Here is a 15,394-nt window from a genome sequence, read left to right as displayed (position 1 = left end):
GAAATCCTGGCCCAAAGAAGGGATGCAGGGAATGGCTGAGTGAACCAAAAGCAGCCACCCGGACAGACACACTCTAGCTCGCCTGGACTGGTGGATGCCCACCCCAAGCGGACGCCTCCGGGCCATCTCGCTGTTTTCTCCCACCATGGATCCCTTCCCCGCTCCCACTTCCCTTCTGGTCCTTCACTTGCAGTCCTAAAACCAGTGGCACCCCAGTTCTGACTTACCCCCAAACTCCCCGGCGGGACCCCGGCTCTGCCCTCTGTGAATGGACGTTCACCGAGAGCCGGTCCTCTCCACTGTCTGGCAGCTTAAGAACAAAGCTCTTTCCTTCGCTCCCCTTCCTCCCTCTCCTCGGAGGTGCTCCCTTTCTACCACGCCCCAGGTCCCGGGTATCAGCGCTCCCACCCCGGCTGGGCAGACCCCCCAGGTGGTAGGTGGAGGCAGAGCTCGGCCAAGAGCTGGCCCCCAGGAGGTTTGGACAGTGTCCGGGAAGGTCAATATTTTGGGCGCTAATGTCCAACGGGGCCCCTCGTTCACTGATTCACTCCATGAGGAACAGAATAAAACCTGATCCCAGAAATAGACGTGGCAGACATTGAGAATTCTTTAGAGGGAATGACAAACCTTAGTACAAAGGACACGCCAGTCAGCAAGAAACACTCAGGCCTGCTACGTGTCAGGGTCCTAGCGATGCACAGTCAGAGCCATCCCCTGCTCCCCGGAGCAGCGGTCTCCACGTTTTCCACAGTCCTCCCGCTGCCGGGAGGCAACAAGGAGCACACCGACCAGGCCCAGAGCTTCTTGTTGCATAAAGGCAAAAGGATAGAAAAAATCAGCAGCCGAACAAGGAGGCGGGTGAAGATCCTGCAAGGCCCCGACTCAAGGAGGGAAATCACAGAGAAGTCGCTTCTTGGGCCTTCGCTGGAGGAAAGGAAGAGCAATTACCTCGATACCCCAAGGGCAGAAATGGCTTCCAACACGGACGATTATAAAGGATTGTTTTATATTAAAATAAATATTTTATATAAATAAAATAAAATATAAATATAAAATATAAATAAAGCATATAAATATAAATATATAATATAATAAATATAAATAATGTAAACCATAAAAATATAAATAAATCATGAAAATATAATGTATAACATAAATATAAAACACAAAAATAAATATCCTGAGGGGGCTTTGGACAAATCACTTAACCCTATTTGCCTAGAGATGGATAGACAGATGTAGATGTATGTTACACGTGTATATATAAATATGAATGTGTGTGGGTGAGTTTTTGGAGATAGAGATTTCATTGGATATGGACACACGCACACACATTTACACATATGGGTTCTCTCGCTGAGAGCTCCCAGCCTCCTTCAATAAGGGTCATTTCCATTCGCTGTCAGATCTCCCCCCGCGCTCCTTCCGCCACCTGCTTGGATACCCCGGCCCCGCAGGTCCCGCCCTTCAGCTCAGTCATTACGGGGGGGCCCGGCCCTCAAGGCTGGCCGGTGCATCCAGGCCCCGAAGGGCGCATGGCTCACTGGAGAAGCCCGGAGGACGAGCGCTCGAGCCCAAGGCCGAGGCCCATCGTGCACCACCCGCTGACTGCCCGGGTCCCTCAGCCTGGGCCCCTGAGTTCTGAGGCGCTCGGAGGGGCGTCCGTGGAGGAAGGGCCGAGGAGCACGAAGCCTGGCTCCCTAACGAGCGACAAGAGCATCTAGTGTACGTGGAGACAAAATACACCGAAGATCGAACCTGGATGAGACAAGCCGCCGTGAGGCACTGCCACCGGCCCTAAACAAACGCCGCGGTTATAAAGGCACGGCCCGGGCGGCCCTGGCTCGGGAGCCCCCAAAGTCTTCTGGCAGAAGGAATTAGCGCTCTCATCGTCCATCAGCCCTTCGTAAAAGAGCGTCTGAGACTGACTGGCACCTCGTCGCGGGAAGAACCGGGCCAGAGCAGCCTCCCTGCTACTCCAAGGGAGGAAGCTCCAGCAGGTGAAGTGGGAAAACTAAGTGGCTCTTTCCCACCCGGGAAGGTTCTGGCCTCCTGAGGCAGCTGTGTTCTGTCGGCCCCTGCCCGGGAAACCCCCCACCCAGACTGCGGGGGCAGCACGGCCTGAGGGCAGCACGGGCCAGGAAAGGGGAAGAGGGAGAGGGGGATGTGGGAGGGAGGGGCAGGGAGGGAGAATAGAAAGGGGGAGAGAAGGAAAAGAAGAGAGGAACGAGTAAGAGGGAAAGACAGTGAGGGAGGGAGAGGAAAGACAAAGGAATGGCCCCAAAGCAGCAAGAGATTCCCCGAGACCACCAGTCCAGGAGACCCTGGCAGTGGCCTCAGTGCTGCACAATCCACCACTGGGACACCAACCAGGCCACAGGCATTAAGTAAGTGCTACCAGGTGCCAGGCGCTGGGGACACACTGCAGCCCGCGGGGGCCGACCCGCTCCCGGCCATGCTCCCAACACGGTAGAAGACATAACAGGCAAACAGGGGGGTCCCAATGAGCCTAGAACACTACCCTGTGGGTCACCAAGCGGGGTCAGCCCAGAGACGAAGGGCGAGGAAACACCCTGCCCGGGGCAAGCTGCCCAAGCACTTCTCGGGGAGCCGTCCCCTTCAGAAACTGAAGCGGAGAATCTCCCCGGAGCTCTGTGGGCCACACCAGGAAGCCCGGGGCCCTGCTGAGGCTGCAGAACCGGGCCCCCTTTTTGTGCTCTGCAAACACACCGAACAAGGGTCTCCGCCACAAAGCCCCCTCCTCTGCAGACGGGAGCGAGGGCCAGCAGGAGTGTGTGGCTGCCCGCGATGGCCCGGGTCCACCGCCTTGTCACCGCCTCCCCAGCTCCCTCCCTAATCTAATTCCGGTGCAGCCACATGGGCACAAGAGGCAGGAATCCCGAACCAGGAGGGCGCAGGGTGCGGGCCGAGCATCGGGGCCTCAGAGGGGAGGAGGGAGGAGGGCAGCAAAGGAAGGGGCTGATTCCATTCAGAGCAATGTGAATACGACCTGGCTCTCTGAAAAATGGGCTGGCGACCCGACCTCCCCTCAAAGAACCGGGGAGCTGTCCGTCTGCTCAAAGCTGCTCCGATTCCCGCCACAAGGCCCAGTGAGAACAAGGGGAATTCCCACCACGGGACCGGAGCGGTTTTCCCAACTGGCAGCAACCGGAGAGAGAACGGGCACCAGGAGTGCTATTCTAGCAGAGAAACGTTCTGTGGCTTCCCATTACACACATCCTGGCCTCCTACTCCCTTACCGAAAAGCATCATGGGTATGGAGCTTATGTAGCAGCAAGGGAGCCTCGTAAATAGATTTGTAGTCAAGTGGGCCTGAGTTCGAATCTCCCCACAGGGGCCTGATAGCTGTGTGAACCTCCCTCATTAACAGTTTCTTCAATTCTTAATAAGAAAAAGAACTGCAATCAACTCATAATGTTGGGAAATTATAATCTTTGCACCAAATCAGTGGTCAGGTGGAGCAGCATGTGAAAGGTCTAGGGCAGTGGTCCTCACGCTTTTTAAACAGGGGGCCAGCTCACTGTCCCTCAGACCGTGGGAGGGCCGGACAAAAGCTCCCACTCTGTCTCCGCCCTTCGGCCCATTTGCCACAACCCGGCGGGCGCATAAACGTCCTCAGTGGCCGCATCTGGCCCGCGGGCCGTAGTTTGAGAAGCCCTGCTCTAAGGAAATGTAAACGGTTATTTTTAACATGACCCGTCATTTATCTTCTTTCACACTCAATTTCTGCCTCGGTGACATGAAGGGCTGGAATTGTCCCACTTCTAAGAGCTCTTCCGGCCCCAAGTCTGTCGCCCGTCATACCAGACTCATAATAAAAGCCTCCTGCACCGTCACTAAAAAGTAAGCCCAACTAAAATGTTCCCAATATTTTGGCCAATCTCTAATCAAATTTCTGTGTAGTTAATTAAGCTACATTAAATGGACCTCTCCAGAACTGGCCCAGTGACTCTGTTTCCCCTTCTCCTCGTCTCCTATAAAATAAGGTGGAAATACTACCATTATTTAGTATACATCTTCCTCTGGCTGAACAGTGTAGAATTGGGAAACTTATTTCACCACAAAATACCCCCAATAGCAAGGAGGAGAACAAGGTAAAGAGAGGAAGTGGATGGGAACCTTTAAATGTACCCCGGAAGGATTCCCATGTGAAGGAGCAATATTGAGGTACCAAGGGGACCAGCAGCAGAAATTGGAGTTGATATATTCAGAAAACCATCCTAAGGCCCATCAAGATACAAAAGAAGCCTCAGCTTCAGCCTAGAAACACAGCCTCCTGATTGGGGCTGAGCTTCCTCTTTAATTTAGGACAGAAAATTCATTTTTGCACCAGAGAAGAGAATAACAACAGTAGAAAATTAGGAGTAAGGAAAATTTACTTTCACAAGAAAAGTAGAAAAAAATTGGAAACATCATAGAACCATCGTACCAAACCCAGAAATAATCTAGCATACTGACATACAACACATGGCACATTCAAGCTGCAAGAGAGAACACTCAGCCTGGACCAAAATGCCTTTGAAATCAAAGCCTCGGCCTTCTCACATGCTAATTCAGCCAAGCTTTCCCACAAATTGTGCTTGGAAAGAAAGACTGGGGTGGGAAGGGAAGGGAGGAAGACAGAGGGAAAGAAGAGAGGGAGAGAGAAGGGGGGGAAAGGGAGGAAGAGAGAGAGAAAGCGAGAGGAAGGAAGGAAGGGAGGAGGGGAGGAAGGAAGGAGGAAGGAAGGAAGGAAGGAAGGAAGGAAGGAAGGAAGGAAGGAAGGAAGGAAGGAAGGAAGGAAGGAAGGAAGGAAGGAAGGAAGGAAGGAAGGAAGGAAGGAAGGAAGGAAGGAAGGAAGGAAGGAAGGAAGGAAGGAAGAAAGACATAAGGGATGTGGCACACGGCTACAATGAATTACTTTAGTAAGATGAAAAAGAGCCACAACTGCTGATTTTCATTCCACTCTTCACACTCATCTGTGATCAGCCATGAGGAGGACTGACACCATCACGAAGCAGTCTCCCAGAGCAGCTCCAGGACCCCTGGGGGGGGCCGGCCTTGTCCTGCCACGTCTGGGGGAAAGGCGTCAGTGTCGCCCAGCCTCGGGCCAGCATGACACATGCCAATTGCAGGCAGCCGACCTGGAGCACCAGAATGGCAGGGTCGGCCCGACGTGCCACACGTGGGCATCTGGGAAAGGCCGGCTTCCTGGGGCTGACTTGATGAGACAGTTTTATCTGGGTCACAGTTGTTCTCTGCCCATTTCAGTTCCAAATTGAAGTCACAAATAAACACTAAACCATACTCCAGAAACCACAGCAATCATAAAAGTATCAAGTCTGCTCACTGTGATGAAGATTTAAATTTGTTCATCATGGAAAAATGGCCCCGCTCATCCTCCTCATCATCCTCATCCTTATCATCATCATCCTCATTCTTATCATCATCCTCACCATCATCATCCTCATCATCCTCATCCTTATCATCATCATCCTCATCCTTATCATCATCCTCACCATCATCATCCTCATCATCCTCATCCTTATCATCATCATCCTCATCCTTATCATCATCCTCATCCTCATCGTCATCCTTATCCTCATCATCCCCATCCTTATCATCATCATCCTCATCCTCAAAATCATCACCCCCCCCACAGAGCCGACAGCAGGAACCACTCACGATGAGCTCAGAATCCCGTCCCATGGAGATGACGGTTCGGTTCACGGTCCGAAGTAGCTTCTCCATGATGAGCTGAACGTGGCGCTGCGTGGGTCCCTGGACAAGAAGCACAGAGCACTGACAATCAACCCCACAAGACTGTCGTTAAAATTCCAGCCCTGATGTTTGCTATGAAATCTTTCACCCACTTAAAAGTAAATCAATTAGAACCCTTAACAAGATGAAAAATGGCCCCTGTCAAAGGCAAAAGCCCACACAAAGAAAGTCCAAGCCATTTTATTAATTCTAGCTCATTAATGATAATTTGTTGTATAATTGCAGGAATTTGATTTAAGCAAATCTTAAAAATAATAAAGAATAGATCCATTCAAAGGGTGTAATTTTTATGATCTTTCATTAGTCAACCAATTAAGCATTTCCAGACTGGGTCACTTTTTAAATCAATGGCTGTAACGGCTATAATTTAGTGGGGGAAGTATGGGACAATGGAGAGCAGAGTGACCTTGGGCTGCAGTGATCCGCCTCTGACACGGCCCGGCTGGGGGACCCCGGCCTGGCGCCCCCGGCCTCAGGGAAGGAGGTTCCATCCCTCACTCATGGGCCCGACCCCAAAGCCCAGACGGAGGCAGGCTCCGTCCCCGCTCCCCGCCGCGGCCGGCCCACACGGTCCCACTCACCACGTCGTTCCGGTAGAGCACCTCCAGAATGTTACTGAGCAGCTGACAGCAGGCCTCCAGGTCCTCCTGCCTCTCCAGGTGATACTTCAGCTGCTCCGTCATCATGGGGAGCAGGATCTCTCGGCAGTCTGGGCGGAAAGAGCAGGACACGCTTTAGGAGGCGCAGGGGGAAAACAAGTGCACCCCTTCTTAAGGACCACAAAGCACCGTTCTCTTAACTCCATTGGGAGGCAGGGCCAACTCTCGGAGGCCACAGGGTTCTGCTTTTAAGCTCATTTGGGGCACCACAGAGCGCAAGTCTAGCGTCAAGAACACTCGTCTTCCTGAGTTCAAATCCAGTCCCAAACACGTCTAGCTGGGTGACCTCCACAAACTATTTCACACAGTTTGCCTCAGTTTCTGAATTTGTAAAATGAGCTGGAGAAAAATGGCAAATCCCTTCAGTACCTTTGCCAAAAACAAAAAGGGAGGAGGGATAATGAGGGGTCACCGTCAGAAACAACAAAACAACATTTATAGGACGGAGAAGAGTGGGGAGCGAGCGAAGGCTTTTCACTTGTCCGAGGCTCGGGAACTCTAACCCTAAAATTGGGGAGAATGATTGGGACATCAGCACCCTGACAAGCAGAGGGTCAAGTGACCCCAAATCTGTGGTCCATGGGTCCCACGTCCCAGGCGTGGTGTGGAAGGTAACAAAGTGTGCAAAAATCAAATAGGGAATGAGTGTGCAAACAAATAAATGTCACAGAATAATGAATGAATAAATAAATGGGGAGAGAGACAGAAAAAGGCAGAGAGAGAGTGAAAAGAAGAAACAGAGACAGGGAGAGACAAAAGAGAGACAGAGACAAAGAGAGACAGAGACAGAGAGAGACAGAGACAGAGAGTGTTTTCCTCTCAGAGCTTTGTGACAGAAGCAAGGCTAACTAACCCCTGCTACCAATGCCAAGGTGAGACTGCCACGCTTGCAGAAATAAATATAAAAGATGCACAAAGTAAATGTGTCTAAAGCAATTGTAAAGAAAGAGTAAGTGGAAAGCCCCCCAAGAGGCGCCTGGGCTGGGCCCTGGAGGCCTGGGCTCCTTGCCCAGTGCCCGAGCTGGGCCCCTCCGGCCATCCTTCCAGCCCCACTGACTAGGCCGGCGTCTTTCTGCCTGGGCGTCCTGTCTGTCCCGGACCCTGCAGGAGATCCGCATCCCAGATACAAGAGCACTCAGCAGTCGCCTCCTCTAGCTTCCTTCCCATGTTTCTGGGCCCTCTGGCTGACCACAGACGTGCACGGGGACACGATCTCAGAATAACTCTTTTAATGCATAAAAGAAATGGGTTCCAAAGGAAGATGAGGAGGCGCAAACCCGGCATGAAGCCCCCGGTCTAGGCCAAGGCTTTCGTTTTATGGAAGAAGGAGCTGGGCCTCCGAGGGGGAAGGAGGGAGCACCAAGGTCTCACGGGACATTTTGCTTCCTCTGTATTTTCTCAGAATGATCCCAAGAAAAGGAAACATAAATACTAAGTTACCCACTCGATCAGGCCCAGGCCTGTCCCGTGATTTGTCCCAGGAGAGGTGTCCCAGGGGAGGAAATGCCCCCCCCACCCTGTGGACCGGCTCCATCCGGCCTTGGAGAGTGGCCCAGAGGCCCTGCAGGCTGCGCGGCCCGTCCAGGACCCAAAGTCAGGGCTGTTCCCGCCTGAGGGGCCGCAGCAGAATTCACTATTTGGGGCCTAAGGGCAGCGGGAGCAGCCTCCATCCACTCCTAGAGGGAGGCAGCCGGTGACTCCGTCCCAGAGCCAGGGCAAACAGGAGCTGGGATTCGAACTCAGGGCCTCCAACTCCAAGTCCTAGCTCTTTGCAACCTCTGAATGTGTAAGTACAGGCCCAGCTGGCCGGGGTTTGGGGAGACTCCATGGCCCAGTCTCCATTACTCAAATAGTTTAGTGACCTCATCTTCACAGGCAGATTGTGACCCCCTCACACTGGGCCCTCTGGCGAGATTCTCACTCACACCCCCAAGTCTGCCACAGGACGCCCGCCCAATGCATGCGAGGCTGGGGAGAGCCCCTGGCCGGGTCCCCTTTATGGCCAGCCCAGGCTCTGCTCTGTTTCTGGACGCTTTTAATGCCTTGTTTCCCCTAGAGAGAAGGCAGAGGACGTCACCCTCACTAGCCTGGAGCGGAGGGCAAAGATAAAACAGGAAACTGAGGGACCGTTGGAGAAATGGAGCCAGGAAAGTGCTCCCCCCACGCGCCACGCATGGTTGTGAATGGGATGGGACGTGCTCGATTCGCCGTGCCCGCCGTGCCATGGAGCGCCGCCCCCGCCAACCTTCCTTCCCCCAACCCTCTCGGGCCCTGCCCACTTCTTGCTCCTCGCAGTCCACGATCACCAAGTCTCCACAAAGCTGTTTTTGATCTCCAGAGTCCCCTTTCTCGAGCTCTCTCGCCTTTTCCCAGCCAAATTCCCGGGAAAAGCATCAGGGTTTAACGGCTCTCTGACCTCTTTTCTTCCTGCTCTCCTGAACCTTCTGCTATCTGATTCCTATTTTTGGCTTTTTCTTTTCCTCTCCAGTGGACAGCCCCGAGTCTGGTACATAAGAGCTTAAAAAGTGCGGGTCAACTGGTCATCCTCCAGCTGAAACTGCTCTTTCCAAATGCGCCAGTGACGTCTTCATGAGCACAGCTGACGCCCTTCCTCCTTCCTCAGTGGGCTTCTCTTCACCTGATGACCACCACCATTGCTAAATATTCTCTCCTCTCTGGGTACATGTGACCTTGGTCTCTCCAGTTCCCTTCCCGTTTGTCCCTGTGACCTCTGCCTGTCCCTTCCCATTTTGCTGGCCGCTCCTCAGACTCTTGCCAGCTTCTCATCCATGTCTCTCCCACTGACCGCATCCAAAGCTCCATCCCGGGACAGCTTGATTTTCTCCTCTCCAGGGCCTCACTTGAAGATCTCCTTGGCTCCCGTGGGTCCGACCTTCATCCCTACGCAGATGACTCCTTGATGGAGAAATCTGTTCCGCTCTCCCTCTTAAGCAGCTGAAGACTCCGTCAGCCTCACGTCTGTGCAGAGGGATTTCTGAGCCATTTTTCCAGCCTATACTCTCTCCTGACCTCAGGTCCTATCACCAATGGCTTCTTGGACATGGAGACACACGTCCTGTAGACATATCCCAAAGAGAAAGCCCCGCCCTCTCCCCAATTCCCTTTTATTCTGAAGGACCCACAATCCTCCCGCTTCCCTCAGCTCACAATTGTGGGGTCTCCTCACTTGCCCCCCCCCATATCCAGTCTGCTGCCAGTTCTCATCATTTTGACCACCACAGCAGCTCTTGTATGTCTCTCCTTCCCTTCACTCATCGGCCATCTTGTTCGGGACCCCCATCACCTCACCCTTGGATTGCTTCCAGAGCCTGGGGGGGGGGCCCTGCCTCATCTCTATGATCCGCCTAGCAGGCTCGCCCATGCTGCACATGCTCAGTGACTCCAGTAGCTCCCGATCCTCTCCCCACAAGTGTAAAGCCTTCTTCACAGCCTGCAGCCTTGCACCCTTCCAGACTCCATAGCTCATAAGTGAAAGTGCCCGGACCCCCAGAATCTGCCACTTTCTTGGCTATTTATTGGGGTGACATTTCATAAAAAGTTCATGACAATAAAAGTCTAAGTTCAGCCTTTATTAACTGTAGTCCATCACCCATCTCAGAGATCAGGAAGCACATTTTCCTCCTCAGCAGCTTCAAAAAGTCCCCCAAGACCTAGCCAGCTACTCCAGGATCACGATGTAATTACAGAGCACCCACTTGGTTGTGGGGTGACGGCGCTGAGGGGGGTGGGTCATAGAGGGACTCGTAGCACATTCCTGTTTGTGCACAGGTTTTCCTCCAAGCCCAGAACGCTCATGGCTACCTTGAAGAAGGCCTGATACGTGGCTCTTTCCAAAGATGAGATGATTTGGACCAGTTTCCATGGTCTTATGATGGAGAGAGCTACTGACATCCAGAGAGAAGATCGAGGGGAACAAGTGTGGATCACAACGCAGAGTTTTATCTTTTTTGTTGTTATTTGTTTGCTCTTTTTTTCTCCCATTTTTTCCTTTTTGATCTGATTTTTCTTGTGCAGCATGATAAACGTGGAAATATGTTTAGAAGAATTGCATATGGATTATTTTCTGTCTAGGGGAAAGGGGTGAGGGAGAAAAAATTTGGAACACAAGGTTTTGCAAAGATGAATGTTGAAAAACTACCTTTGCACATATTTTGAAAACTAAGATATTATTTGAGAGAAGAATAATGGCTGCTTTGCTTCAAAGCCTAAATCAGTGGCCTTTCGTACACCCTTCTGAGCTCTCCTGTCAGGGTGCTCCACTGTCCTGGAATCATTTTGGTCTTGACTCTGTATCTATTGGGTAGGAACTTATCTCTGCCTATGTTGTCTCCACCAGTAAAAAGTATGTTCCTCGAGGGCACAAAAAGTCTCCCTTTTGCCTTGGCACCCAAGGACAGCGCCCGGCATGCAGAAAAGCTTCAATAAAAGTCAGCTGAAGGGCCTAGGACAGTCCGGGCGCCTTCATGACTGGGATACACAATTAGAGTCAACAGGATTTCGACATCTGCTCACCGGCTGCTGCCCAGGTCCAAAGCGCAATGCAGACGATAACATATTCATCTTAATAAAGAGATGTTCGGCAGGCATCCTTACTGACTTCTCAACGCCCGAGCAAAACATCTGGCCATCTTACAAGAGCCGAGCTCCGGCCCAACGTGGCCACGAGAGTAGCTTTATCCATTTAAAACATTTGCTTTTATGAACACGGAGCAATGTGTTTTTTCATTTGGAGTTTGCAAAGGCAAAGGAAACAAATGACCCATAAAGGGATCTTTAATAACCTGGCTCTCATTATAATGCACCAAGATAACAATTAACACTTTTAATGAGAATCAGACAGGAAGAGCTCATCTAAATGGGGGATGCTCTCCATTTATCTTCTCGTGGATACATCATTTAATAGAGAAATCATCCTATTTTTCAGCCAACTGAGAACTTCATTTAGCTTGGGCTCATCTGCTCCCCACCCCCACCTACCTCCCCAGGTAAATCCTAAAGGAAAAGTGAGAAATAACTTCTGGGACGATAGACATTTGCATATATTGCTCTTCCTTTGTGAGTGCAAGTCAGCTGACTATGGCAACCTCTATGGAGCCGGGCACAGAGGACAGAACCCTGGCCCAAGGGGTTTATGTTCTGAGGGAAGGGATGAGACAGAACAGGAGATGATTTGAGGAGGAAAGAGAGATCAGGGGATCAGATCGGGCTTCCCAGAAGCCTCTTGGAACTGAGCTGGGAGTCAAATCCGGGCAAGAATGTGGACTGAGGCTGTTCTTAATCCCCCGATGTTAGTGCTCTCTGCCTCCTCAAACCAAGACAGAGTAGACTAGCGCACTGAGTTCCAGACACGAGGCCGGAGAGAACCCACGTGGACCCCGGACGCTTTGGGACCCAGACCACATCGCCGCACTTTCCCTCCACCTCCATTTCCACGTCTCTTCCAGGGACGCAGCCGGCACTTCCTAAATGTCCTACCTCTGTCTTTACATCTTTACACCAGGAATAGTTACAGGACTGCAGGGGTCAGAAGGTTTCTGTGAAGACTAAATAAGCCGAGAATATATGGAAAGCGCTCTGTCAGCCATCGATGCTTTTGTAATGTCAGCTACTAGCACCAAGATCTGCCCAGGAGAAGGTAAGCGCTGGCAGCAGGGCTAATTTTTACTTGTTTTGTCTGTATTGCCCCAGTGCCTAGCAACAGTCTGGTAAACACTAAGAGCTTAATAAATGCTGGCAGATTTGGACTGGAAGGAGACCCACGATCTCATCAATGATCACAACAGCATTCCAGAGCATTCTGGTCCGTTACCTTACCAGACACAACCCAAGGAATCCCTCAGGGGATACCCTCACAAGCCGAAATTCCTCCTTAACCTAATGCCTGTGCTCTGGAGGGATTGTTTGGGATGTGGAGAACAAAACCACTTGGGAAACTTTGCAAATGCATGAGATAAAATACAGTTACAAAGGCAGCTGATGAGATACAGGAAACATGGAAACCCAGCTCCTGGACAGAGGCTCGGAGCGCCCCTTCCCAGGCCTGGCATCCCAGGGGTCCTGGGCGGGCCCAGGGCTCGCCACCTGCTTCCCGTCTCCTCCATGATGACGCCGCATTTCCATAAACCTATGAATCTGCCACGTTGTCCCAGAACACTACACTCTCCCAAAACTAATAACCAGATGGTGGGTTGTCCATAAATGACGGAGGAACGAAGGAACAAGAGAGAGGAGAGAGAAAACCTCCAGAAGGTCCAATTCAGCTTTGTCAGACATTACTTTTGAAGGTACACAGGTGACAGCGACTGGGAGAGGGGGAGCCCAAGAAGGCATTCATCCTTATTTAATAGAGATCAAGGCTTTTCAAAGAAATGGAAAAGAGAGAAAGAGAGAAAAGGAACAGAGATGAAAGAATGAACTAATACTTTAAATTGCCAAGACCAAAGCTGGCCTTGGAGAAGAGTGACAAAGTGCAGCTTCCTTTTCAGTGGATATGGAGGGGACTTAGGGCAAGGAATGTTAGGTAATGCTCATGATAATAGCTAGCATTTATAGAGCACCTACTATGTGCCAGACACTGACCTAAGTGTTCTACAAATATTATTTCTGGATACTGAGAGGACTGAAGGTAAGGAACTTAGGTAATGCACATGATAATAGCTAGCATTTATAGAGCACCTACTATGTGCCAGACACTGACCTAAGTGCTCTACAAATATTATTTCTGGATACGGAGGGGACTGAGGGTAAGGAACTTAGGTAATGCACATGATAATAGCTAGCATTTATAGAGCACCTACTATGTGCCAGACACTGACCTAAGTGCTCTACAAATATTATTTCTGGATACTGAGGGGACTGAGGGTAAGGAACTTAGGTAATGCACATGATAATAGCTAGCATTTATAGAGCACCTACTATGTGCCAGACACTGACCTAAGTGCTCTACAAATATTATTTCTGGATACTGAGAGGACTGAGGGTAAGGAACTTAGGTAATGCACATGATAATAGCTAGCATTTATAGAGCACCTACTATGTGCCAGACACTGACCTAAGTGCTCTACAAATATTATTTCTGGATACTGAGAGGACTGAGGGTAAGGAACTTAGGTAATGCACATGATAATAGCTAGCATTTATAGAGCACCTACTATGTGCCAGACACTGACCTAAGTGCTCTACAAATATTATTTCTGGATACGGAGGGGACTGAGGGTAAGGAACTTAGGTAATGCACATGATAATAGCTAGCATTTATAGAGCACCTACTATGTGCCAGACACTGACCTAAGTGCTCTACAAATATTATTTCTGGATACGGAGGGGACTGAGGGTAAGGAACTTAGGTAATGCACATGATAATAGCTAGCATTTATAGAGCACCTACTATGTGCCAGACACTGACCTAAGTGCTCTACAAATATTATTTCTGGATACGGAGGGGACTGAGGGTAAGGAACTTAGGTAATGCACATGATAATAGCTAGCATTTATAGAGCACCTACTATGTGCCAGACACTGACCTAAGTGCTCTACAAACATTATTTCTGGATACAGAGGGGACTGAGGGTAAGGAACTTAGGTAATGCACATGATAATAGCTAGCATTTATAGAGCACCTACTATGTGCCAGACACTGACCTAAGTGCTCTACAAATATTATTTCTGGATACTGAGAGGACTGAAGGTAAGGAACTTAGGTAATGCACATGATAATAGCTAGCATTTATAGAGCACCTACTATGTGCCAGACACTGACCTAAGTGCTCTACAAATATTATTTCTGGATACGGAGGGGACTGAGGGTAAGGAACTTAGGTAATGCACATGATAATAGCTAGCATTTATAGAGCACCTACTATGTGCCAGACACTGACCTAAGTGCTCTACAAATATTATTTCTGGATACTGAGGGGACTGAGGGTAAGGAACTTAGGTAATGCACATGATAATAGCTAGCATTTATAGAGCACCTACTATGTGCCAGACACTGACCTAAGTGCTCTACAAATATTATTTCTGGATACTGAGAGGACTGAGGGTAAGGAACTTAGGTAATGCACATGATAATAGCTAGCATTTATAGAGCACCTACTATGTGCCAGACACTGACCTAAGTGCTCTACAAATATTATTTCTGGATACTGAGAGGACTGAGGGTAAGGAACTTAGGTAATGCACATGATAATAGCTAGCATTTATAGAGCACCTACTATGTGCCAGACACTGACCTAAGTGCTCTACAAATATTATTTCTGGATACGGAGGGGACTGAGGGTAAGGAACTTAGGTAATGCACATGATAATAGCTAGCATTTATAGAGCACCTACTATGTGCCAGACACTGACCTAAGTGCTCTACAAATATTATTTCTGGATACGGAGGGGACTGAGGGTAAGGAACTTAGGTAATGCACATGATAATAGCTAGCATTTATAGAGCACCTACTATGTGCCAGACACTGACCTAAGTGCTCTACAAATATTATTTCTGGATACGGAGGGGACTGAGGGTAAGGAACTTAGGTAATGCACATGATAATAGCTAGCATTTATAGAGCACCTACTATGTGCCAGACACTGACCTAAGTGCTCTACAAATATTATTTCTGGATACGGAGGGGACTGAGGGTAAGGAACTTAGGTAATGCACATGATAATAGCTAGCATTTATAGAGCACCTACTATGTGCCAGACACTGACCTAAGTGCTCTACAAATATTATTTCTGGATACGGAGGGGACTGAGGGTAAGGAACTTAGGTAATGCACATGATAATAGCTAGCATTTATAGAGCACCTACTATGTGCCAGACACTGACCTAAGTGCTCTACAAATATTATTTCTGGATATGGAAGGGAGAACCATGTAAGAACCCGCATCCTTGACTTATCAATCAAAAAGCAATGCTGTCAGAGGGTCAAAGAATAAGA

The 15,394-nt window shown here is 49.9% G+C and overlaps 1 protein-coding gene across 2 annotated transcripts in view; it reads right to left on the bottom strand.

The window, feature by feature from the left end:
- Nucleotides 1–15,394, bottom strand: part of DOCK1 (dedicator of cytokinesis 1) — a 465,334-nt gene that overhangs the window by 293,259 nt on the left and 156,681 nt on the right. For both annotated transcript variants that reach the window (XM_074297159.1, XM_074297160.1), the window contains exons 26-27: nucleotides 6,363–6,490; nucleotides 5,686–5,781 (exon numbers count right to left, since the gene is read on the bottom strand). In XM_074297159.1, coding sequence (XP_074153260.1) covers nucleotides 5,686–5,781; nucleotides 6,363–6,490 — 224 coding nt within the window. The remainder of the gene's footprint in view (nucleotides 1–5,685; nucleotides 5,782–6,362; nucleotides 6,491–15,394) is intronic.

Source organism: Sminthopsis crassicaudata, chromosome 2, assembly GCF_048593235.1.
Source record: "Sminthopsis crassicaudata isolate SCR6 chromosome 2, ASM4859323v1, whole genome shotgun sequence".
Taxonomy (NCBI): domain Eukaryota; kingdom Metazoa; phylum Chordata; class Mammalia; order Dasyuromorphia; family Dasyuridae; genus Sminthopsis; species Sminthopsis crassicaudata.
The sequence above is the reverse complement of the archived record's forward strand: the minus strand, read 5'-3'. Positions and strand labels throughout refer to the sequence as shown.